This window comes from Nyctereutes procyonoides, unplaced genomic scaffold (genome assembly GCF_905146905.1).
Source record: "Nyctereutes procyonoides isolate TBG_1078 unplaced genomic scaffold, NYPRO_anot_genome, whole genome shotgun sequence".
In the NCBI taxonomy this organism is placed as follows: Eukaryota; Metazoa; Chordata; class Mammalia; order Carnivora; family Canidae; genus Nyctereutes; species Nyctereutes procyonoides.
Genome location: NW_026575031.1, coordinates 309680 through 337307, shown reverse-complemented (window position 1 = coordinate 337307; position 27628 = coordinate 309680). Strand labels below are relative to the sequence as shown.

General features: G+C 37.1%; 1 protein-coding gene across 6 annotated transcripts in view; it reads right to left on the bottom strand.

The window, feature by feature from the left end:
* SLC12A6 (solute carrier family 12 member 6) overlaps nucleotides 1-27628 on the bottom strand; it is an 88519-nt gene that overhangs the window by 51699 nt on the left and 9192 nt on the right. The window contains exon 1 of one of the 6 annotated variants that reach the window (XM_055316672.1): nucleotides 19845-20101. The exons of the other annotated variants lie outside the window; for them this stretch is intronic. Coding sequence (XP_055172647.1) covers nucleotides 19845-19968 — 124 coding nt within the window. The 5' untranslated portion in view covers nucleotides 19969-20101. Of the gene's footprint in view, nucleotides 1-19844; nucleotides 20102-27628 lie in introns of those variants that run through there. 6 annotated transcript variants of the gene reach the window in all.

The following is a 27628-nucleotide window of genomic DNA, read 5'->3' as shown; positions in this document are numbered from 1 at the left end:
GTAGTTCCAACAGAAACATGTACCTTTGCACATGTAAATACAATCAGAAAAATGACCTGAAAGTATTTCCTTGTAACAATAATGATACAGCTTTACAAATATGCACTTTATCTTGGGTAAATGGTAGAATGGAGATTTTATTTAGTTTCTTGCCATGTGCCTTGGAGGATAGAGAGAAAAATGATTGTGGGATGTACTCACTTGCAAACCTGACCCTGTAAATAGTTTTTCTGAAGAGCTTTATTATCTCCCTTAGTTTGCTCATAGCAATAGCCTTTTACTGAATTTGCTTTGCTAATCACTTCATCTACCTTTCTGGGTAGAGAACTGGAAACAAATAAAGGCTAGCTTGTACCTTGTGTCCAAAACTCAGCATAGGTTTTAGTCTAAAGTCGGTATCAGCCATTTCATTAAACAGCACAATCAAAAGTGGAAATTGTTAGGCCTGATTATCTAGAAAAAGAAGTAGGTATGACCAAATGCATATACATGAGGACAATCAGCTCATTATGCTACTGTCTATATTATCTAGACATACCTCGAAAACCTATTTCAGGATACAAAATACCTAAAATCACCAGTCTTAACACATTCCTAATTTTCTGCACTCCAACTTTTAAAAAACCAAAGTAGTAGTATTATAAGAAACCATTTTGACTCAGAATTAGGCAAAATGTATTAAAAATTACTCAGACAATTACTCTAACATTTACATTAATTAGATTCTGCCTCTCTGAATGGGTACTTATTGTGTTGAGAAACCCAACAAGGAAGACAAGGTAAATTACCTTGTTCACTACCTTGTAATAAAGTAAAATCTGAAAAAGCCTATCTTCTTTATATACATTTTGAACTTATTACAATAAGACCAGAAAGACCTAGAAAATTTACGTGATTAATTGGATTTAAATAAATAACTGGGTGAAAAACATAAGGCAATTGTAGGCAAAATAATTTAGCTATGAAATGTAAAGCAACGCATACAGAAGTTAATAAATCACTATTAGTTCTTCATGTTTCTAGCCTACCCAACAAAGGAGAGTCAAAAGATCCTTACCTGAATTTTTATTATGATAAGAACATAATTTTTAAAATATTTAGAATATGCATCTGTCAAAAAACATGATTTCTGCTAGGACATAGTCTAATCCAAACCATCAGTCATGCAAGTGATTTGTGCAGACAGCTAACAACGGAGAATGAGCTATCGCAGCAGTGAACCAAGGACTGTACTTCCTATACCTTGCATATTTCTTAGTTTATTAAGAGAGATTTGGTGAGAAAATGATTTGGGCTAGGGGTGGTAAATAAACTTGGCAAATATATGTAGCAGTCAAATTCCTATAATGTTTAATTTCTCAGACCCTTCAATATGCTAATAATTATCTAACTAATCTCCAAAGGAAGAATATTTGTCATTCTTAAATATATCTAAGAGATAACTCACTTATCACCAAACATCCTATATAATTAGTAATCTATTATATACACTCTGAGAAGTGTTCAACTCATTCATTTCAATATACTAAGGTTAAAAGATAACTTCCTGAATCATCATTCCCATTTACTCACTCATTTCACTTAGTATCACCATTAAACCAGTATTCTCCAAATTTGCCCAGTCAAAAGAATCATCTCGAGTTATTTGTTACACAACAAATGCCTGGATCACATAACCATAATGACTTGATCTCATGGGCAAAGCCCGAGATTCTGCTGTTTTATGAAGTATCCAGATGATTACTACATATCTTCATTCACCAATTCAATTAGTTGAATGATTAAGAAGTCCCAGGCATTAGGGATAGAGCAAAAAATAATAAGACAAATTCCTGCTCTCATAAGACATGGAGAAATAAAGAATAAAAGAAAATAAGATTATTTTCTAGCATTTATCATAAACCAAAATTAAGCACAATGAGTAAGAAAGTGGCTTTAAAAAGTCCTCAAACTAGGTAGCAGATGCATGCTGTAGTATTGTAAACCATGGTAAAGAGTATAAATTTTATTCTAAGAGTGAGGTGAAACAATTGGAAGGTTTTAAATAGCAAGAGAGGTCTCATTAGCTTTTTAAAAGATGCAGGTTGCAGGGTGAAGAATGGACTGTGGAGGGAGCAAGAGCAGAAATGAGGAAAGCAATTAGGAGTCTACTCCAGGAATCCTAGGAAGACATGGTAATGGCCATGGTAAAGACTGGTGAAATCCATGGTGGAGAGTGTGATGATACCTTCCAGAAGGAGTACTCTTGAGCTAGTCTTCATAGGTAATGTCTATGTTACTCTAAACTTTTAGTTATTTCATTCATATACCCAATAAAATTTTTTGAGCACCATCTACAAGCAAAACACTATTCTAATTACTAGAAATGTAGCAAAATCCTTGCCATCCAAGAGCTCACATGATCAAAGAGCAACACGTATGTCAAGAGTGATGAGTTCTGGGCATCTGGGTGGCTCAGTGGTTGAGCGTCTGCCTTTGGCTCAGGTCGTGATCCTGGGTCCTGGGATAGAGCCCTGCATCAGGTGCCCTGCAGGGGGTCTGCTTCTCCCTCTGCCTGTGTCTCTGCCTCTCTGTGTGTCTCTAATGAATAAATTAAATCTTTTTTTTTTTTTTAAAGGTGATGAATTCTAAAACCAACCAAAAAGCAGAGTAAGAGAATGCAGAAGATTTGTGGGGGAATGGTTTGTGTGCTAGTTTAGATACTGAGTCTAAAAAAAAGTCTCTCAGATAATGTGATATTTAACCAGAAACTTGAAGTGAGGTATCTAGTCATACAAATATCTGTAGGAAGAACATTCTAAACAGAGGGAATGGTTAGTGTTAAAGACCCTGAAACAGGTGCATGTTGGCATGTTCAATGAACAGCAAGAAGGCCTGTTACTAAAGGGAACTGGGTAAAAGTGACAGAACATGGGATAAGAGATGGATATGTGTGAGGGAAAGACAACACAGATCATGTGGGGCCTTGTAGGGCACAGTAAGGACTTTGGGTTTTACTTTGAGTGAGCTAGAAAGTCATCGGAAGGTTTTGACTTATGCTTTAATATGATCACTCTGGCTGTTGTCTAAAGAATAGATTACAAGGAAGGAAGGAAGGAAGGAAGGAAGGAAGGAAGGAAGGAAGGAAGGAAGGAAGGAAGGAAGGAAGCGGGGCATATAGAAGGCTTTTACAATGGTCCAAGAAAAGGTAAGGGTAGTTTGGATCAGATCAGAAGTACCAGAGCTTGGTAAGTGGTCAGAGGCTCGGTATGCTTTAAAGGAAGGATTCACCAGGTTAGCTAGCATACTAACCTTGACTGGAGATGGTGGGGTAGGGTAGGAAGAAAACGAATCAAAGTTTTTTCCAAGAGCAACTGGACATACAGAGATGCCATTTCCCGAGTTGTGGGAGACTGAGAGAAGAGTAATAGTGATGATTATGAATGAATGGGGAGAGGAGGCATTGTGACAGCTGTGCAGCTGTCCTGGAGTAAATTTGAGGCACCAAGAAAAGAGAACACAAGATCTCAAAGCAGATAAAGTTCAGGTGAGATCCTAGCTCTATATATGCTATTCATGTAACTCTGCAAAAATGCTTCAATATTTCTTAGTCTTAATTTACTATCTATGCAACAGGAATCATACTACATCACAGAAAGTTATTGTGAGGATTGAAGATGGTAGATACTCATTTATTTTTTTAAAGATTTTATTTATTTATTCAGAGAGAGAGGAGAGAGAGAGAGACACGCAGAGACACAGAGAGAGAAGCAGGCTCCATGCTGGGGGCCTGACGTGGGACTCGATCCTGGGTCTCCAGGATCACACCCCGGGGCTGCAGGCAGCGCTAAACCGCTAAGCTACTGGGGCTGCCCTAGATACTCATTTAATGGTAACTATTCCGAAAATTGAGATGAGCCACGAAATGACCCTTAAGAAAAATAATAAAATCTGTAGGGCTGCAAATAATTGTGACTAAATTAGAATTTAGATAGCTGGAGTTCTTTTTTAGAACTTTAAACATTTTGTAGTACAACGGTACTTAGAGTAATATGGGTGAATCATTGGATTGATATACCCATTGACTTAAAATTGTACAGTTATATGATGCTTATATTAAGTCACACTTGTCTTATTTTGAAATTTGATACATTGATAGTTTAGACTAAATATGCATTAACATATGATTTGGGATTTTTTGGTAATTACAATAGTAATTGTCCAAGAGTATCTGGATTACATTCCCATACAAGTTTATTAATGACTCCTATTCAAAAAAAAACAATAACAATTCAATAAGTTTTAAACATACCTAAAACTGTGTTGGGTACTATAGGAAATAAAAGAATGAGTGTAAGGTACTTCCTGACATTAAGAAGCTCACAATCTAGTTAAAGAGTCAAATTCAACTTAAGAAACTAAAAAAGAATGGTAGTAATAATAGTATTTTATATTTAATAACATTTTACAGTTTTTAAAATATTTTCACATATTTCATTTGATTCCCATGATAACTCTGTCACATAGATAGGAAACATATAAAGAAGCTAAAGCTAAGTTAGGGTCAATGGTTTGGCCAGAGTATAAGCAGAGTAAATTTCCTGGATTCTGATTCTCTACATTATGCTGGTCATAAAACATAGGTACAAGAATGAATATTAGTAACATAGGTAACTCTTCATTATCCAGAAAAATATATTAGGAAATTACAACAAGGCATTTATGAAATAATTAAATTACAAATCAGCAAAATATATACATATTTTGCATAGCACAAACAGTGGTCATTAAAAACACTACTTATCCCAATAAGATGCACCACTTCCCCTTGATTGCTTTTTTTTTTTTTTTTAACAGGCTAAGAGTCTCTGCTTGGCAACAGTATCTAGCAAGATTAATACCATTTATATTAAATCTATCTTTAGTTTATTCTCTATTTATAGAGTGGCAAGCAGCTGTTTCATTTAGTGATAAAGGTCCTCTCAGTGATTTAAGATAAAATATTAAATGCAAAGACATGAAAATGGAAAGATTATAAAGGCAGTCTTTAAATGACTCAATTTAGGGAACTTTCCTATTATCATCATACCAAATCCACACAGCAAGCCTGTGAGGAAGAATTATTCCCATGTTTCAGAAGAAACTAGCTCAGAGAAAGCTGGAATGATTTGCCCAAGGCAATAGAGCCCATAATCTGTGCTGAGGAGAGGAGCAACATAGGCAGTATGAGTTCTAAGTAGAACTTTTAAAAACCTTAAAAATCATGGAGACCTCAAGATCATAGGAGCAGAATTAACATGGCACATGTCTGGGATGGTCTGGTTAGAAGGGTTGGGTCGTATTAGCAAAAGTCTTAAGTCTAAAGCAGACGGAAAACAATTGAAATCCTCTATATAGAAGTCTCAAAACAAATCCAGTGTTTTAGGCAAGGACACAAGTGCAATATGCAAAACGAAATGAATGGCAGAGTTATTAGAGACGGCAGGCATAACATCAGACCACTGTAATGTATCCATGTGCTAACGCCCATCTCTAACATGGTCTCTAGAATCATTAATATTAATTCAACTGATACTCTGAATGCCTACCATAGGTCAGGTACTGTGCTAGGTACTACAGATACAAAGAAAGTTACCCAGGGATGCCTGGATGGCTCTGTAGTTGAGCGTCTGCCTTCGGCTCAGGGAGTGATCCCAGAGTCCTGGGATCGAGTCCCACATTGGGCTCCCCATAGGGAGCCTGTTTCTCCCTCTGCCTGTGTCTCTTCCTCTCTGTGTGTGTCTCCTCATGAATAAGTAAAAAAAAATTTAAAAAAATTTAAAAATTAAAAAAAAAAACGAAGAGAGTTACCCTTTCTTCTACAGAAGTTTAGAGAAGAATTATACAGTTATGAAACAATAAAAATAACTGTTACAGTAGGTACAAATATTGTGGGAATCAAAAAAGAAAACAAAATAAAGCAGTCAGGGATGGTATCAAGGAAATAACAGAGGTAAATCTTGAAGGATGGATAGTTTATCAAAAAGCAGAAAGGTGAGAGAAATGGAGAAGGGGAGACTTTTTTTTTAAGGATTTTATTTATTCATGAGAACAGACACACACGACACACACACACACACACAGAGGCAGAGGGAGAAACAGGTTCCTTGAGGGGAGCCCAGTGCGGGACTGGATCCCAGGATCACACCCTGAGCCGAAGGCAGACACTCAACCACTGAGCCACCCAGGCGTCCTGAACAGGGGAGACATTCTAAACAGGATTAACATCAGGACATAGATAATGGAGAAATTCTAGAAACATATAGGAACTATTATGCCTAATAATATACCTTTAGATAATATCAGGTATATACTACAACCAATAAACAATGATATATAATGTAATATTATGTATTAGCCTATAGTATCACGCATATAAATATATTGTACCTCATATACAACAAACATTTAAGTTGACAGAAATGAAGAATGCTGTCATTGACCCAAAATAAGTGGGTAATAAGAACCAGTCAGCATACATGTTTCCAACTTCCCTGCCCTCATTTACCAAATCTAGTCAACTGTAGCTTCTATATCCATCTCTTCTTTTCTACCACACTGCCATAATTTAGATTCTCGTCCTTTCCAGCCTGGACCATGAAATAGCTCAATTACTTTCCCTGCCAATTCTCCCATCTTCAAACAATCTTGCATTTTCCTTCATGCTAATAATCCTAAAATCCTGCCTTTATTAGGTTCCTTCATTGCTTAAAAAACCAAACACTTTCAAAGGTCTCCTAATAACAGTGCCAGGAGTCGCCAACAATTTTGTGAAGAAATGATCATTCTCATTTATTTATATCCAGGCATCGTGTGTGCGTACCAGTTCAAGTCCCTCTAAGGAAAGGAAAGGACTGCCTTTGTAGGTTCTGCCTCCATTCGTACTATGATTTCTCAGGCTGGGCATGGGGGTGCTGGTGGTAGCCGAGGCTAATGGATTCAACACCTATAAATACACACTGGTTTATTTTTTTGGATCCCTTGGCTTACAAGATGAACTCCAAAAACCTCATCCTAACTTTCAGGTTCTTTTATAATCTTGCACTAGCTTTCTTTTCTCTAACCTTATCATTTGCTGGGGTTTGAACTCATGATGACCATGAGCTCGAGACCTGAGCTGAGATGAAGAGTTGGATGCTTAACCAACTGAGCCACCCAGGCATGACATAGATCCTTTTATCTTTCATTACATCAGTTTTTCCATTGAAAGTGTCCTTTTCTTTCTTTTCCACTCACCTGAATCCTATGTCCTTTAAAGGGCCTAATCAAGTGCTTCTTTGTTTAGAACTATCCTGAGGTTTAATTTTCTGTTAGCTTTAACCTTCCTCTCAATTGTTGGGCATATACTACCTTATTATATTTTCATTAATCAACTTACTAATTCAAAGAATATTTACTAAGCACCTGCAAGTGTCAATACTATATGCCAGGCACTTGGGGATACACAACAGAACACAGTCGCTACCCTTTGGGATTTACAGCACATATGGGTAAAACAATTAACATTATGGTGATTAAAGCACTATAGAGTAGAGGTATATATATAAAGAGATATGGGAGTGTGTAAAATACATTACACTCCCTGAAGAATATAATGGAGAGGCCATCAAGGAAGAAGTTTGAAGTTTGAAATCAGTCTTAAGGGGATTGTTAAGTTGGAATGCTCTAGATCATGAAGGCACATGTATGACTCGGTAAGCAGAAGAGACTTTATTCTGCAGGCAATGGGGAGACAATACAGTGTTTTAAATGGGAGAGTAAAAGGATGAGATTTATATTGGAGAAAAATTCCTCTGGTACATACTATAAGGATGGCTTTAGGAGGCTAGACAAGAAATGACAATGAACTATCCTGAGTATAGCAGCAGTGAGGATGAAGAGAAGGGGAGAGATCTGAGAAATATTTGGGAGACTAAAGGGTAAACAATTGGCAAAAAAGAGGGAAATAGGGAGAGGGAAGAGACAGACTATTTTAATACACTGGAGGGGAAAGGGTCAATATGTATATTTTTAAAGATATTATTTATTTATTTATTCATAGACACACAGAGAGAGGCAGAGACACAGACAGAGGGAGAAGCAGGCTCCATGCAGGGAGCCCGATGTGGGACTCGATCCCGGGTCACCAGGATCACACCCCAGGCTGCAGGCTGCGCCAAACCGCTGCACCACCAGGGCTGCCCAGAAAGGGTCAATATAGAAAACACAGGATAGAGAGGGGGCAAGCAAAGTTCTAGACCACAGGTGTATGGATGAGTATTACAAAAGAATGAAGAATGTAAAGGATAGATGTCAATATGGATGTTGGGAAGAGGGGTTTTGTAATTACAGTGTACTCTAACAAGTATAAGTTCAGTCATTTTCTGAATATAAGAGAATAGAGGATTGGGGGCTTAACAAGCATTTTAAGTTTTGTGAAGAATTTAAGAAAAAAAAGAATTTAAGAGAAAGGAGACTGACTAGATTATTTATAAGAATTTCTAAATAGTGTTAACAGTACAGTTGGAGTTGGAAATTGTGAATTTTTGGTGGCACCAATTTTCATAGCTGTGAGATAACGCACCCTCGTGTCCCCACCCCAGCAACACAGCTGCCAAGATTAACAATAAGAAAAAGTAAATGAAAGAAAAATTTGTTAAAGAAAAGATAAAAAGAGCAGAGGCCCAATAAATCAATCTAGGGTTGGGGGCTGGGAGGTGGGCAGGGTCAGGGTCCTTCTGCCCATTTAAAGTACTTGAGGGCAAGAAATTTAGTGTTGCTGTGACAATTATAGTTCTTTGTAACATAGTCTATCTTGCATCCTATAAAACACTCAATGTTTGTTAATTGACTGATGATGAACTGATTTCAAAGAAAAACGTCCAGAGATAGAAATTCAAGACTAATTTCAATAAAAAGTTAGTGATAGAAATAAAAGCTGCAGTAGACCTAGAACCAGGACCAGTCAGGAGTCTTATCTAAGCCACCCAGCCTGACTCTTGCAGCAGGGGCCCTTGGTCGTTCAGGGAGGGGGACATATACTGATGTTGGCAGAGGTGAAACTGATGGCAGCACTGGGGACAACGGGCTCTGGGTAGAAGTGGAAGGAAATACTAGATTATACAGGCAGAGCTGCCACTATTGCTGGGCGCTCATCAAAAATACCCTTCAAGTTCTCGTGCATATGCCAAGTATAAGCACTAGATTAATAGAGACCCCCGAGGAAACCAGTGCTGTCTAGAAGTGTGTTCCAAGCAAGAGAAATGTTCTTAGAAAGCCCCTTTTATTGTTTGAGCTTCCGATTTGTAAAATGATGATGACATCTAGAACATATAAATTATGTTCTAAACTCATCTGAATAACTCAGTTGTGCTGAAACTCTTCATTTAGTTGTAAATCCACCAGGAGTTGAACTCATCTATGAAGAAAAGAGTTGTGATTTTAACACATCATCAGTAAAACGTGGGAGACATAGCAACTGTAATAGCAGAAAGCAGCTTTAATAAAAGCCCACAGTATAATATAATGGTTTCTTGGGCCAAATACACATAGAAGAGGGCAGAACTTACATAGTTAATATAACAGAAAAATCTCCAAGAAGTAATCCTTATTTAGGATTTGAGGATTGTTGCAAACATTCAAGAAGGCTGTTGATACCTTACATCCTTCTTTGACAATGTGGATGACTTAAATGATTTTTCATGCACTATAGAAAAGTATATTTCATGTTTCCTTCAATTTATATATTTCCTTCCTTCCTAGAGTTGGATGCTCACGCAACTGAGCCACTCAGGTGCCCTTCATGTTTCCTTCACTTTAAAAGATGGTTTTGGAAGAACAGGCCCAACTACTCCTTAACAAGGAGGGTAGGAAATGGACTTGAATTTTAAGGAGCTAAAGCTTTGTATTATGTGGACTAAGAGCATACAATAAACATTCCTGATATTTTAAGAGAATATATTGATTTCATGTCACAGTCAAATGTTAATTGCTTAAATTTAACATTTTCTAAAGTTTTAAACATAAAGAGAAGCTAAAATGGCAACAACTGCTATACATGTTGTATAGTGAAATTTTTAAAAACATTTTTAGTGTGTGTGAATATACACATGCACACAAACAGGTTTTGATTATTAATAAACGTGTCATGATCTTTTATAATTTAAAAATGCATAAACGTAATATCATAGTCTCTTTTGAGACTGGCTTCTTTCATTCAGCATAAGGCCTTGGAGATTCATACAAGTTTTGCATGTATTGGTATTTAGTTTATTCATTCATTCATTCATTTTCAGTCCCTTCATTTAAATCTTTTATTGAGATATGATTTATATACCATGTAATTACCCATTAAGTATTCAATTTGATGTTTAATATATTCTCATTACTGTGCAACTGTCATCACAACATTTAACATTTGGTTCCCATACCCATAAGCAGTCAATCTCTATCTCACTTCCCCACCTTACCCAATCCAAAGCAACCACTAACCTACCTTCCGTTTCCTAAACTGGTCTACTCTGGACATCTCATATAAATGGAATTATACAATATGTGGTCTTTTGTGGCTGGTTTTTCATTTCACATAATGTTTTCAAAGCCCATTCATATTGTAGGATGTATCAGTCCTTCATCTGATTTTTATTGCAAGAAATATTCCTATTATGTGGATAGATCACATTTTATTTATATATTGATCAATTAGTGGACATTTGGGTTACTTCTCTCTTTTTGGCTATTGTGAATGCTGCTATGAACATTCATATGCAAGTTTTTGCATGGACATATACTCTTATTTCTTTTGGGTATTAGGAATAAAATCACTGGGCCATATGGAAACTATTTTTAACTTTTTAAGGAATTGCTGATCTGTTTTCCAAGTGGTTACACCATTTTATGTTCCCACCATAAGCATATGAGTGCTTCAATTTTTCCATATCCTTGTTAACTAACACTTGTTATCGTCCATCTTTTTATTAGAGCCATCCTTGTGGATGTGAAGTGGTATCTCATTGTGGTTTTGATGTGTATTTCCCTCATGGCTAATGATGTTGAACAGCTTTACATGTGCTTATTAGCACTTTTTCCTCTCCTTACTTTCCTTTGGAAAGCTTCTGCCTCTTTTTCCTCCCATAATGAGGTTTTCTTCTGACTCATTTGATACTTTGTCATAATTATTGAATTGCTCCCTGAAGTATGTCCCTTTGTTTAGCATTTATACAACACATTCCCAGAGAGTCTGTCATTTCCTATTTTTTTTAAAGATTTTATTTATCTATTTATGAGAGAGACAGAGAGCAGAGACACAGGCAGGAGAGAAGCAGGCTCTCTGCAGGGAGTCCAATGTGGGACTTGATCCCAGGATCACGCCCTGAGCCTAAGGCAGACGTTCAACCACTGAGCGACCCAGGCGTCTCTACTATTTCTATTCCCTTCCCCAGTGATCTCTGTTCCACTTCATTTATTTGGTGGAAAACCTTTCTTACATATTCTCAGAATATGTAAGGGGTTAAGCGGTAACACATTCTCTAAATTTTTGCATATTAGGTAACACGTGTCCCCTTTTTTAGTGGAGATATCGCCACTGGAAATAAGGATTTAACAGTCTTTTTTCTCTTGGTAATCTGGATATTCTTCCACTGTCTCCCAATTTCCAGTGCTATGGGTTAGAATTATGATGCCAATCTGACACTTTATAGATATATCACGTTTTATCTGGAAGCCTCCAAGATGAATTCTTGCAGTTCAAAAAATTTACCAGGATAACCCTAGCTAGGTTTGTGTTTTTTATCACTGATCTTCCCTGGAACTTCTTTCTGCATGTTGAAGCCTTTAGCTCAGGAAATTTTTTCTATTTGTTTAATTATTGCTTTTCCTTCATTTGTTTCTTTTTCTGGAACTTCTATTAGCTAGGTTTGGTGCCCTGAATCTATGCTCCAAATCTTATCTTTTTTTCCAATCTCTTTGTAATTTTGGCTCTATGCTTTTGAAATATTTCTTCCACTTGATCTGCCAGGCCAATAAATGATCACATTCATTCATTCCTTTATTCAATAACTATGCATTCACTGCATGCTTCTATGTGCCAAGTGTTCTAGGCATTGGGGGTTGACAACAGACTAGCAGTATACATAAGAGAAAAAAGTTCCTGCCCTCACAGTGCTGACATTTTAGTGGACATAGTATATAAAAAAAAAGTGTTTAGGGATCCCTGGGTGGCGCAGTGGTTTGGTGCCTACCTTTGGCCCAGGGTGCGATCCTGGAGACCTGGGATTGAGTCCCACGTCAGGCTCCCAGTGCATGGGGCCTGCTTCTCCCTCTGCCTATGTCTCTGCCTCTCTCTCTCTCTCTCTCTGTGTGTGTGTGTGATTATCATAAATAAATAAAAAATTAAAAAAAAAGTGTTTATACAGGGATTGAGAGTCAGACGGTAGTAAGTATTTAGCTGGTAAATCATATTTTTTGCTCTATAAAGTCTTTCTTTGTACTTCACTTGAACTTCCTTAAAAGCTATTATTTTCATATTCAAGTTACTGTGTCCTCCAGTATTCCTATTTAGCTAATCTATCACCTTGTTAATATTTTTTTTTTCATTGTTAATATTCTAAGCGATTTTTCTCTTTCTGGTTGCTTGGCTTCCCTACATGGTTTTTTTTTTCCTTTTTGTCTCAGAAACACTTAGGTTTCATTGTTGGAGGACCACAAGTGAGAGGAATGGACAAAGCAGGCAAGATGCCTGTAGGTGGGCAGTCCAGTAGGCAAGCTGACAGCCTTGTGGAAGCCCATGGGGAAGCCTCCCAGTGTTGTTCAGGTCTCCTTATACCTCCCAGCCTTAGAAACAAAAAGATATCAGTTCCCTAACTTTTTCTCTTTCTTCTTTCCTCCAGCAGTCCATGGATCCTTATCAAGCCAAGCTCTTCCTAAATCTGCTATTGTTACCGTCATCCCAAGGCTCTTGTCCAGCCCTTGAGGAACAAACAAGTCCTGTGCCATCCCTCCATGACAGAGCTCCCACAGAACCCAGACAACACTTGCACCTAACTGTTCACCGGATCCAGGGGGCCACTCGGCTCAAATAAGGCAGATGATGGCTGGAATCAGGAACAGAGAGATAGTGAGATCTAACCTTCCTAGAACCTGCTCTGAAAAGTTCTGTTTACAGACTAATACTAAATACATTTAAAACCTGGCAAATAGGTCAAAAATTTTAAAAGCCTGTTAAGTGCAAATATCTGTGAGTTATATCATTTTCAACTACTGCCCTAATGATAAGCTCTGAGAAATAAAAAAGATCTACTTGGACTTCAAGGATATGACTAGATGGATGAATGTAGTAAAATAACTATGCTAAATAAAAGAATTCAGACAAAAGAGAGCACATTCTCTAGGATTCCATTCATACAGAATTCTAGGAAAAGGCAAACAAATGTACAGTGACAAAAAAGCAGATCAACGGTTGCCTGGAGACCAGGGAATTAGGTGAGTGGGTTACAAAAGGGTACAAGGAAACATTTTGAGGCGATGGAAATGTTCATTATGATAGTCATTTCCGGGGCATATACAGATGTCAAAACTCATCAAAATGTACACTTCAAACATGTGCAATCTATTTCACATCAATTATACCTCAATAAAACTTTAAAAGAAATACTGGTTGGGAAAAATATTTGCAATTTATATCATAAAGAGCTGATATCCCTAAATATAAAGAACATCTAAAAAAAAAAAAGAACATCTAAAGATAAAAACACCAACAGGTAAGAGGTATGAACAGAAAGTTTGAAATTTTCCATAATAAAAATATATAATTTCCAAAAAAATATTAGCACACTATTCTTAGCCCTCATATAACTCACAATATGGTTGAAGAGATATGGATATAATTACGAAGTCATTGCAAGTTCAGGCCATACTGCAAAGTATATGTGCTGATAGATATGGATAGATACAATGATCAAAGTTGGGGTAGAGGATTAGGCAAATTCAGCTTGGAGGGTCTTGAGATGATGGAGTCTGTACAATTTTTTTGTGGTAGACAGGAAGTAGGAAGAAGAGAAGAGGGTTCAGATGAAAAACATATGAACAAAGGCAATGTGATTGGGGAGGGGGTGGAGATAAAGACAGCTTTTGAAAAGGACTCTTAACTCACCATTCTTAACACAACCATCGAAATCTCTTCTCACCAAAAGGCTAGGTGTTTCAGTGGAAGGAACCCAAAGGAAAGGAAACCTAACTCACTATGTGAGGGGTTTGGAATGGATCAGAATCATTTACACTACTTATGCAACCATATTCAATCTTTCCCATGTCTATGTTCTACCTAAACAGACTTGTGAAAAATAAATAAATAAGTAAATAAACAGACTTGTGTTTTTATCTAGCTTCATTCTAAGAATAAGATCCATGAAAAGAAACATAACTTTTTCTAATACACTAAAATAAAATAATGCACTCATATGTGCATTCTTAAAAGTTATATTAAAATTCCTTCACTTAGGGATGCCTGGGTGGCTCAGCAATTGAGCATATGCCTTCCGCCCAGGGCACAATCCTGGAGTCCTGGGATCTAGTCCCACATCAGGCTCCTGCATGGAACCTGCTTTGCTCTCTGCCTGTGTCTCTGCCCCCCCTTTCATGAATAAATAAATAAAATCTTAAAAAAAATATTTTACTTACTCCATATGCCCATCATTAACCCTTAAGCCTTTAATGAAACCTCTTTTCCCATCTCACTGATAAGTGTACATCTCTCTAGAAATCTCAGGAGCAGAGGGCTAGTGAACAATTATCAGAGTATATCAGGATCCTTGCTTGTTCAGATTTCTCAAATTTCAGCATCATCTGAAAGAGTATTCTATTCGTGGAAATACTCTACATCAAATTTAAAAAAAAATCCAACATGTGAAAAGGTAGAAACAACAATTTTCAATTAATTTTGAGAAATACACAAAGACAAAAGAAACAATGTAAGAAGAATTGGTAACTACTGAGACAACAGAGCAATAAATAATTATGTGTCTATTTAAAGTAGAGGGAAAACCTGGTGTGGTGAAAAGAAGAGGCTTTAGTCACAGAGACCCTTATCTAAATTCCCCATCTATCACTTAAACAGGGTGATTTCTTAGCACCTCACTTTCCTCATCTCTATAATAGGGATAATGGTTACCTGTCCTGGTTGTTGTGAGGATTAAATAAGCCAATATCGGTAGCACACCTGCACACTCCAGGTACTCAACAATTACTACTATAATGTTGATGACATTTTGTAATGTAAAGTCATTTCCTTTTTTAACCTGGCAAAACCGAGACATGCTAAAGTTTTTAAAGTCTATCAGCTTACAATCTATTTTGTAACCTATGCCAAATGTCTAAATTCAGTCTGAAATGTGAAAACGGAGTATTTTACAATATGCTACAACTACACTTAATATTTTATAACCCTAAACCTAATGTTGTTTTGAGTGTAGAATATAATATTAAGCAATATACATGCATATATATTTTTGAGAAATTTTATCTTTATAGCATTAAACGAGTTCCAATCTGGTGTGACCCTTTGGGGCAAAGTAGTAGACGGTACACAGAGGGTTGAACACCAAGCAAGGAAAATTGGGGAAAGATTTAAAAAAAAATTGTAAATAAGAGTATTGAAATTTGGGGAGGTGTTCTTTCTGACAATAATGGAATATTAGGGGCTGGGAAGGTAGGCAGAAAAACATGAGCCATGTTTAAGGAAAATTTTTGACCTTCATATTTTAAAACAGCGTATCTAAATTTTTGTTAATTGGGGATGCGTGGGTGGCTCAACAGTTGAGTGGCTGCCTTCAGCTCAAGGTGTAATCCCAGTCCGTCCGGCAATTGAATCCTGCACTGGGCTCCCTGCAAAAAGCCTGCTTCTCCCTCTGCCTGTGTTTCTGCCTCTCTCTGTGTGTCTCTCATGAATAAATAAGTATGATCTTTTTAAAAAATAAGTAAATAAATTTTTGTTAGTTGGGTTGGTAAAAATCCCACTGAATAGTTAAAAGGGTACACAAGGAGATCCCTGGGTGGCTCAGTGGTTTAGCACCTGCCTTCGGCCCAGGGCATGATACTGGGGTACTGGGATCAAGTTCCACATCAGGCTCCCTGCATGGAGCCTGCTTCTCCCTCTGCCTGTGTCTCTGCCTCTCTCTCTCTCTCTCTGTCTCTCTTGGTGTCTCTCATGAATAAACAAATAAAATATTTTTTAAAAATTAAAAAAATAAAAGGGCACACAACAGAACTTTTACATCTTAACTACTTCAATGTTAGTAAAAAGAAAACAGTCATATCACCTTCTTTAAAACATTGGCTTTCGGATTGTCTTCGGATGTCTGAAATCTGCCTAACCCACAGACAGTGTAAGATCTGATGAATAAGGGAGAAGATGTGGAATAATCATTTCAGAGAAATACTTTAACAAACTCAATAAATATTTAAATGAATGAAATATTTATACCTGATTAAGTAAATGCAATAAACAGTTGCACTGTCCTATAAAAGCCATCACAGATGTGAGACCTACTCATATCAAATCCTCTGGACACATGGCACATTAAGATATAATGTAACTTACTCTTAAAAAACTAGGACTTGGCATCCTGGTGTGATGTTTTAACACTGGCTCTGCTACTACTCACCATGTAATTCTAGGCAAGTACTTACGGTCTTAATACCCACTATTCCCACAGAGTGAGATGAACTTGATAATCCTTCATTAAGTAGCCTCATCTCTTAGCTCTCTTTACCACATGTTCAACTATGCTAACAATGTTTTTTTTTTAAAGATTTTATTTATTTACTCATGAGAGACACACGGGGGGCGGGGCAGAGATACAGGCAGAGGGAGAAACAGGCTCCATGCAGGGAGTCCAACGTGGGACTTGATCCTGGGTCCCCAGGATCACGCCCTGGACCGAAGGTGGCACTAAACCGCTAAGCCACCTGGGCTGCCCCTGTGCTAACAATCTTAAACTTTTGTTTCCCACATGCCCTGTACCTTCCTCTCCTACCTTCTATTGTGCTTTTACTTGTCATCTTCTCTAGACATCCCTTCAAGAATCAGTTACGTCCTATCCTCCGAAATACCTGTCTAGGGTCTCTTCTAGGCATTATTATTATTCTTTCCATCACCTGTTACCCAAAGCTGTTTTTGTTCTTATTAAACCACTAATCACAATAAGTAAAAGGTAGGTCTTATTTTTGAACACTGTGTCACACGTGTTAAGTGCTTTATATTCATTTTCCCATGTAGTTCACAACCACCATGTAAAGTAGGTACTACTATTCCTTTTATCAAAGAGTAAAGTAGGCTAGAGAAGTAACTTGCCCAAAGTCACTCAAGTAATAATTAATACAAATTATCACTACTTTTATTTAGTAATAAATAATTAATTACTGGGATTCAAAGCCAGGTCCCTGGCTCCAAAGCCATTCTGCTGTCTTTGGTGGGGAACTTATACTTTCTATGCCTTTATAGCCTTAAGATAAAAGTACAACACCTGGCATGATACTTGCACTGAACATGTGTCTAGTTAAAGAATTTAAAAGGCAGAGAAAGTCTATTCACTGAATAGCCTCTTAGGTGTAATTCGACTGAATTTGTAGATACACAAATGATCTGACAATGTCTCTATCCTCCAGGATATCTAGTTTGTTTGCTGGGGGAAGAGAGACAACTGTAACAGGTGACTGCAATACAGATGTGTTTCATACAATTTCTATGGACAGGCTGCTGGGAAAACAGGATGGGGCACCTAAACTAGACAGGAAATGAGGAAAATAGTCAAGAAAGATGTTAGAAGTCTGAGTTTCTGCTTTTCCCTTCAAAACTAATTAAGCAGGGTTCCAGTAACTAACATAGCAGGGATTAATGTACTTCTTAAAATTAGCTATTATGTCTATATTCATATTTCTATTTTATCTCAAACTACCTGTCTAGTTCAAATACATCTGTTTTAAAAAACATACTTTAAAGAATGATTTACTTTCTAAATATGTTCTATTTATATTACAGTACACATTTTTCTCTCTTTACAAATACAGACAGAAAAACATGAAAAAAAGCAACTGGTTAGAAAAACAGCTAACGTTAGAAGTGCTTCTAACATCCTCAAAAATGTTATAATCCTAAAATCAAAACCAAAAAAACCCCCCAAAACCCAGAAAACTTAATTAAAAGTTTTCTCCATATGTTTCCCTCCTTCTCCTCTAATTTAATCCTATAGTAAACTAAATACAATTTAGGTAATATATTCCCATCAGTTGTTCACTTACCGAACAACAGTTCATTCAAGTGGATGCTTTCCGGCTGTCATGGAAAACGCCACAATAAAACGCCTTATTAAGTTCAAGTTAGATTGTATCTGTCACTTCTTCTTTGCCCAAAGCAATAACTATGGAAGAACATAAATTAAGCCTAGCATGTCACTTATTACAAAGTTGGCTATCAAAAAATTTTTACAGCTTTTCTAGGTAGTTGCTAATAGGTTAGATGACTTCAACAGTGTTGTAATCTGAGTAAAGCAGATTTCACCAGACATGATGGGACGAGTAAAGATGAAATAATAAAAGGAGTGAAGGAAATAAAAACCAATGAAAAGTGGAATGAGGTACAGATAATTTCACTTGTTTGCATTTTGTGAAATTAAGACAATAGCAAAGCTAAAAACCTAAAAGGAGTAAAATATAAGGGCAGCAAACAAGCAGCTAAGAAAGTTTGAACTTCAAACACACAATCAGGAAAAGAAAACCTTAACTTGAGTTAAAGTTGTGGAGAACCAGGTTCAAGTTCAAAGTAGACTAAACATTTCAATTTATCACTCTACTATTCAGCAAAACAAAAATAATCTGGCAGACAAATTTTTCCATAAAATCCTATTTCCCCCTGGTAAATTCTCTCACTAGAAGGAAAAAAATAAGCAAAAGGAAATTTTTTTAGTCCTTGTCTGTAAGGTAGAGATTCTTAAAAATTCACAAAGATGACTTGTAAGACAAGAGACAGTAAATAGTTTACAGAAAGGAATTATGATGTGTTACTTGCCATAAAAAGAATTAGACTCATGGAATTAAAGGGAATTTTGAGACATTCTCTTAGCCTTTATTCACATACTAGAGAAATTCTTGGATAATTCATGAAATTTAGAGACTTAAAAAATAAAGGGCTTCAAACCACACCTATATTTAATGCAGTATTAACTAACATTTTAATTACATTTCAAAATTCAAAACCACAATTCCCCCAGCAAGTGAAACCATTATCATTTAGAGAAAATAGAGATAATCTCATTCAAACTTAACCCAATGCTGTGCTAGTCATAACGATATACTGTACTTCTTTCATTAAAGAATTCTTAAACCATTCGCTACTGAATTAATGATTAACTGGTAAACTGAGGCAAAATACTGAATAACCTGAGAAGTCACAAGTGCAGAGTCCACTGTACAAAACTACTGAACCATACTCTTCCCTTTTATGTACTTTCCCAGATATAATTTAAACTGTCTGAGCAAAGGGTGCAATTTAAATTCCACGTAAATTGACTTTTACTGTGCCTTTCTTTTTTGCTTGAAAACTCTTGTCACACATTGCCACTGATTGAATTTCACCTGTAGGTAATGAACACAGAACTCATTGTGGGGAAAACAAACAAAAGAATGTGAAAAGAGAGAAGTTATCAGATATACAAGGGAGTGATACAGTTGACTGAATAGGACTTCAACCACAATACTTTCTCTCCATCCTTCAGGGGTTACGTTTAATATTTTAGTTACCATTTCTTTCTGGAAAGACCCCGTAAGTTCCGAAAGCTCCCAAGCTGAGGACTCACCTGGTTCATCCAAATGCTGAATCAGGGCTCTTCTTTCTGCTAAGATGGGCTCCCCCTCTTTGGAGAGCGACGCTGCTGCCCCCTCTTCTGGGTCCTCTACCTTAGTCACGGTGAAGTGTGGCATAGCTACAGTTAGGACTCCTGTGCTCCCGCCAGATTTACACTCTCCTCCAGCCTATCTTCCCTTGCCTGCCTCCTCCTCAGTGCCCCTTTCAGACTCAAATCACTGCCTACGGGAGACTGAGGCTGGAACAGGGAAGTACTTTCTGCTCACGTGACCTGCAGCCCCAAGGGAGGGGAGCCAGGGAAGACACGCCTTGCGCCTTGCTCGGTGTTTATCACTCACTCGAAGGATTAAGTACTCCACCCCTGCTCACGGTAGTTAAGCTCAAGGATCCCAAGAACTGTGTGGGCAGCTTTCCCAGAGCTGCCAAAACTGAGAGTGGGCACAATTCATGAACTGCCGCCCACTGTGTGCTCACCCACATTTCCTTCAGTTATTTCCACCCTTATGTGCACATCATCATATCAACCTCTGCCCTCATATTTCACACCAGAAAGATTAGGGAACAAGTTCATAGTATAAACATTCCTTTTAAAGAAAACTGGCACACTACATCAGTTTAGAAAATGAAACTATTTGTAAGCTTCTGTTGTTGCTTTATTTTAAAGCATATGAAAAATAGTAATTTCTTATTGTTCATTTTTTAAAATTTTTATTCATGAGAGAGAGAGAGAGAGAGAGAGAGAGAGAGACAGAGGCAGAGGGAGAAGCAGGCTCCATGCAGGGAGCCTGACATGGGACTTGATCCTGGGTCTCCAGGATCAGGCCCTGGGCTGAAGGTGGCGCTAAACAGCTGGGCCACCCGGGCTGCCCCTTAATAGTTGTTTTAGACCTACTTTGTACTCTGCACTAGAAACTTTCCCTTTTTTTAAAAAAAAGATTTTATTTATTTACTTAGAGCACAAGCAGTGGGGAGGGATAGAGGGAGAAGCAGACTCCCCACTAAGCAGGGAGCCTAACGTGGGGCTTGATGCCAGGACAGTGGGATCATGACTTGAGCTGAAGGCAGATGCCCAACCAACCAGCCACCCAGGCATCTTTAGGAACTTTTCATTATGATCTCATTTAATCAGCACAGAAATAATTGGCTAAGGAACTCGCCCAAAGCCACAGTTTATAAACAGTGAAGCTGAACCCAAATCCTGTAATACTCTTGTTAGTAGGTAGCATAGAAGTTTCAAAAAAAGACAACTCATAGACACTCTTCTAAAGTTTATTTCATGGGTTCCTGTTTAGCACTGATTTGTGATCTTGGCTACATGCTGGAATCATGTGGAGAGTTTTTTTTTTTTTTAAAGATTTTATTTATTTATTCATGAGAGACACAGAAGGGGGGGGGCAGAGACAAGCACAGGGAGAAGCAGGCTTCTTGCAAGGAGCCTGATGCAGGACTCATCCCTGATCCCAGGATCACACCGTGAGCTGAAGACGGATGCTCAACTGCTGAGCCACCCAGGTGTCCCATGTGGGGAGATTTTAAAACTACTGATGTCTAGGTCCTGTCCCAGATATTCTGATTTAATAGATCTGGAGTAGAGCTTGGGCAGTAAGACTTTTAAAAGCTCCTCTATGTCCCAGATGATTCTAACAAGCAGCCAAGCTTGCAAATTACTAAGCTATAGGAAAGAGAAAAGTTGATCACATAAGACGTCTTTGTCACTATATTTATCTTTGTAATTATTTTATCTTTGAAAGGTGTAGTAGTGCCCTTAGTGATTTTTCCACACTTAGAACTCAGGTAGCTCCTCTACTAATTTATTCAAAGGAACTTAACTACCAAAATATCAAAGATTTCAGTATCATATTCTGGGTTCCAAATTCTTTAATATTTTAGTGCCAATGGATATTTCCAATAGGATCTTGGCCTTTCATAATTAATGAAAAGAGTTGAACTCTGGCTAATCATCTACAGTTGATGGACATGAACGATGACTTATGCTATAAATCTGGGTACAGCTTGTGCATATAAGCCCATGTACAAATATTATCCTGTCATTTCTCCCCTCTAAAAAATATCCTCAAGCTAAACAAGCAGGAAGGTAACATATTCCTCCTGTTAACCTAGACAGAAGTATTTCTTTACCAACTTGATGCTTTGATACCACAGTCTCAGCAATTTTAAAATAGTTCTACAATGGATTGTAGATAAAAGTGCAAGGGCATAAAAAATAGAAGGCAAAGTTAAAATAATACAGGAAAAGTCTGGGGGAGGACTGGTAAAGCTGAGGTGAATGATGTGTGGGGAGTGATTAGATAGAGAAGGTAGGATGTAAGAAACAGTATTTTGGGCACCTAGGTGGTATAGTCCGTTAAGCATCCAACTCTTGGCTTCAGCTCAGGACTGATCTCAGGGTGGTGAGATCAAGTCCCTCTTTGGACTCCATAGTCAGTGTGAACTCTGCTTGGGTTACTCTCTCTCCCCTTTTCCCTCAACTTCCCCTCCTTCCCTCTCTCTATATGTGCATGCTCTTCCTCTCTAGAAAATAAATATTTTTTAAATATTTTTTGCATGCATGCTCTCCTTTCTAAAATAAATAAATCTTTTTAAAAAAATTACAAATAGCTATTTAAGTACAATAAACTACCATAATGGGGGCACCTGCCTGGCTCAGTTGGTAGAGCATGCAATTCTTGATGTTCGGGCTATAAGTTGGAGCCCCACATTTGGTGTAGAGATTACTTAAAAAAAAAAAAAAAACAACTACCACCATAAGGTACCACTGCATATCACTATGATGGCTAAAATTAGTAAGACTGAGAACACCAAATCTGGTGAGAAGGTGAAGCAAAGTGTACTTTTATACATTGTTACTAGGTGTAAAGTGATTCACCCACTTTGGAAAAAGGTCTATCTAGTATTCTCCCCTATAACCCAGCAATTGTACTCCCAGGTATTTATCCCCCCAAAATGAAAACATATTCCCACCAAAAGACTTAAGATTATTCATAGCAGTTTATGAACAATAACCCAAAACTGGAAACTCAGACGTATATCCATAGGAGAATGGATAAACAAACTATGATATATTCACACAAAAGATTACTATTCAGCTATAAAAAGGAATGACTCAGTGATACATGCAACTATATGGGTGAATTTCAAAAAGATTATGCTAAGTGAAAGAAGCCTTAAGAGAGTACACAGTATATGAATCCACTATATTGAGGTTTTAGAACAGGCAAAATTAATCTATGGTACAAAAAAACAGGACAACGGCTGCCTCTCGGGGGATGGGAGCATGAGAAAACTTCCCAGAATGACAGTAATGTTCTGCATCTTGTTGGAGAGTTTAAAATTCCATGGGTGTATGCATTCATCAAAATTTAGTTGATGTTCACTTAAAATTAGTGTAATTCATTATATGAAAACTTTATCTTAAAAAAAGCTGCAAACCCTCAATTATAATTAATAATATGTATTTTGAAGTATCTGGGGGGAGGTGAAATGGTATCTTCAATTTAGCTTGAAATGCAAATAATAAGATGGATAGATAGATACATGTTAGGAAATGTTAATGATACACTCTGACTGGAGGTGTTCACTATAGAAGTCTTTCAACTTTCCTGATGTTTGAAATTTTTCATAATAAAATGTTGGAGAAGGGATCCCTGGGTGGCTCAGTGGTTTAGCGCCTGCCTTTGGCCCAGGGCGCGATCCTGGAGTCTCGGGATCGAGTTCCGCATCGGGCTCCCGGCATGGAGCCTGCTTCTCCCTCTGCCTGTGCCTCTGCCTCTCTCTCTCTCTCTCTCTCTGTCTCTCATGAATGAATAAATAAAATCTTAAAAAAAAATAAAGAAAATGAATACACAAGTCAGAGACTGGGAGAAAATACTCCTAAAATAGACACTCAACAAAGGACTTGTATCTTGCATATATAGAAATCCTCTACAACTCAATAATAAAAAGACAAAAACTATACAAAATAGAAAAAAGATTTAAATAGGCAATTCACAAAGGAATTTATATAAATGGCTAAAAGCACTTGAAAAAGTGCTCAACATCATTGGCTTTCAGGGAAATACAAATTAAAATCACTATTAAAACTGTTAGGAAGGGCCCCTGGGTGGCTTAGTCGGTTAAGTGTCTGCCCTTTGGCTCTGGTCATGATCCCAAAGTCCTGGGACTGAGTCCCTCATCAGACTCCCTGCTCCTTCCTCTGCCCCACTCCTGTTTGTGATCTCTCTCAAATAAATAAATAAAGTCTTAAAAAAAAAAGCCGTTAGCAAGGATGAATAGTAAATATAGGTGGGAATATAAAATAATACAACCACTTTGGAAAAAAGGTCTGGCAGCTTTTGTTTGTTTTTAAAGATTTATTTATTTGAAAGAGAGTGAGCAAGTGTGCACATGTGCAGGGGGGAGAGGCAGAGGGAGAAGGAGAGAGAATTCCAAACTGACTCCATACCGAGTGTGCAACCCAAGATGGGGCTGGATCCCAGGACCCCAAGATCATGACTCAAGCCAAAACAAGAGTTAGATGCTTAACAAACAGCCATCCAGGTGCCCTAGTCTGGCAGGTTTTTAACATAAATTTTGAACAAGTATGTTTATAGTAGTTCAATTCACAACAGCCCAAATAGGAAACAGACCTGTTATCCATCAATAAGATAAAGAACCTGCAGTATATTCATATAATAGACTATTACTCAACATTAACCAGGAACAAACTACTGATATATTCAACAACGTGGATGAGTCTCAAAAACATTTTAAGTTACATATTGCATACTAATCATATGCATATAGAAGAAAGCATTTAAATTGAAGTATAAATGATGCCTGCAACTTGCTTTGAAATGCTTCAAAAATAGATGGGTCCAATGGAAGGAATAAATATGTGGCAAAAACAAATACAGCAAAATGCTAATTGTAGCACTGGGAAGATAAAGATATGGGTGTTCTTTCAATTTTTCTGTACACGTGAGAATTTTCATAATAAAATGTTGGAAAAAATACAATGAACCGAAGTTCGCTGAAATCTTTATAAAGATCTTCAGATCTGAGTATAAAACAAATCACTTATGGGTCAAATTCCATTTCACATAAAATTTAGGCAGTTACATAAATGCTAGTTCTGTACTTCTACTTTACAGTGTAGAATGCTGTTTGAAATGAGAGTCATCATACAAATTTGAAATATTTAGTTTCACATTAAAAAAACTAGAGTATTTTTAAGTAGTAAGACATAGAGTAGGCTAGGGCAAAAAAGGCATTGATAATTACTCCCATAGTGCTTTGTACATTAGGCCAAATATTCAGTTTCAGTAAAACTTTATTTGTGACTACATTCCGTTTTTTATAAAGGCGTGCCTGCCCGTTCTATAAAAGAATGGATCTACTATGGGTAATATTTTGAAGGTATGTTTTGCCATGCTACACTAACCAATTGCTTCTTTTTAATCATAGCTAAACAACTCATGACAACTAGCATTGTGTCTTATTCAACCCATTCATTAAAAAAACAAAGACGAATTTGATGTAGTAAAAAGATTTAAACAGGGAAAGTCAGTGGGAAATTATTTTCAACACAGGATTCTCTTTCAGGTTGTACTATACTATATGGTTATAGTACATTTGTTCTAAAACTCAGTTTTAGAGCAAGCCATATATGTATTTCCTCTTCGTTCTCAGAACCTGAGAACTGTATTGTACAAAAGCCATACACAAATAATCTAGAACCACACTCTGTCCTGCTGAAGTGATTGTTAAGAATCTACTAATTCATGTTAAAAATGGGTCCAGGATGCAAGAAGACTGCCATAGTAAGTGAGCAGTAAGCAAATCCCTGTTTCACATACATTTTGAACACAGGAGTTTTACCAAATGCTATTCTGTTCATTCCTGAGAGCATCCTGTAGATATGATGCTAAGGTTTTAGTAACATTAAATACTATTCTTTAAAAAAAATAAAAAATGCAACTAGAGCTTGATCAAAAGTACCAGCATGCTATTAAAGTTGGAAAAGTATAAAATAGAACAGACTAGGGAAAAGTATAAAATAGAACAGACTAGCTTCCAACACACACAATATAGACTTAACTCATCTGTCTACACCTTTTCATAGAATTCTGTCTCTCATACTCTCATACACACACACACACATTTAGTGGGAGTGGTGTGCAAAGAACAATGGATTCTGATCTGGAAACAGATTCAAACCTTTGGACTCTCTCCTAAACTCTTGAGTTTGAAGATACTATTCAGAGTACTTTATCTACTATTATGATCCAGCCACACTTAAGAGAACTTTTAAAATTCTGACCAATTAATAGTTTTGTGATTATAGTATCTGGTTCACTATAAATGGTATTTTTATAAATAACAGAAAAGAGTGTAATCTACATCCAAGCAGTTGCTTTTTCTGTTTTTTTCCTCAAGTGTTGCTTCTAATGTAGTAACTTACTACTTCAAATATTTAGGATAGACATTCTCACTGAATCATTGTAACTACCAGCCAGCAACTAAATAGAAGTAGAAAATATTATGCTTTCATTTTCTTGATCAAGGTATATTTATGATAAAGTTTGAGCAACAAAGGTTTAATTATGTTTTATCATCAGTTATAAACCCCATACTCTTAATTCTATAAATCTAACAATAAATCTGTAATAATTCATCTTGAGATGTTCTTTGACAAGAAAAAGATGTGAATCACAGAATTTCTTCAAAATATCTGAATTATAGAACTTCTAAAAAAGTACAGAACTAAAAATGTTTAACTTAAAATTTAAAAAAAATTTATTTATTTGACAGACAGAGAAAAAGAGAGAGAGGGCATGCAAAAGCAAGGGAAGCAGCAGGCAGTGGGAGAGGGTGAAGCAGGGGCAGAGAGCCTGATTGGGGCTGGATCCCAGGACCTTGGGAGCATGACCTGAACTAAAGGCAGACATTTAACCGAACAAACCACTCAGGCGCCCCTTTATCTTCAAATATTAAGAGAATAAAGAGATCATGTGTTAGAGCAGGGATTCTTAAGGAAAATATCAGACCTGCCTGAAGGACTAACCCACTCTACAATCCCAATTCAGTTACTCAGGCTTCAAGGGGCCACTGTTAGGGAAATACTAACTCATGTGGTATCATTCAGAAGGTTAGGCAAACATTCAAAAGAACAGTGCTTTGCAAATTATCTCTGGTAAAAGACTATTTTTTCTTTATATTCACAATTCATTGTGGGCCACAAATTTTATCAAAAAATAATAAAAATGATGGGATCCCTGGGTGGTGCAGCTGTTTGGTGCCTGCCTTTGGCCCAGGGCGCGATCCTGGAGACCCGGGATCGAGTCCCACATCGGGCTCCCGGTGCATGGAGCCTGCTTCTCCCTCTGCCTATGTCTCTGCGCCTCTCTCTCTCTCTCTCTCTGTGACTATCATAAATAAATAAAAATTAAAAATAAAAAAATAATAATAAAAATGAAATACTAGAAAATTGAAAATATACAAAACACAAATTCTAATTTTTATTACTAGATTTAACATAAAATTGCTCTATCAAACTGCTATACAAGTTTTCAAAAAATTTCAATTTCTGAACTTATCTTCTCACTGACATGTTAAGTAAACAGCTCATGGAGCCCCAAGTGGGGAGTCTGCTGCTTCCTCTCCCTCTGCCACTTCCCCTACTTGTGCTCTTTCACTCTCTCTCAAATAAATACAATCTTATAAAAAACTAAAATCTCAAACTTATCACAAATCCTAAATTATGCCTTATTATGTGCA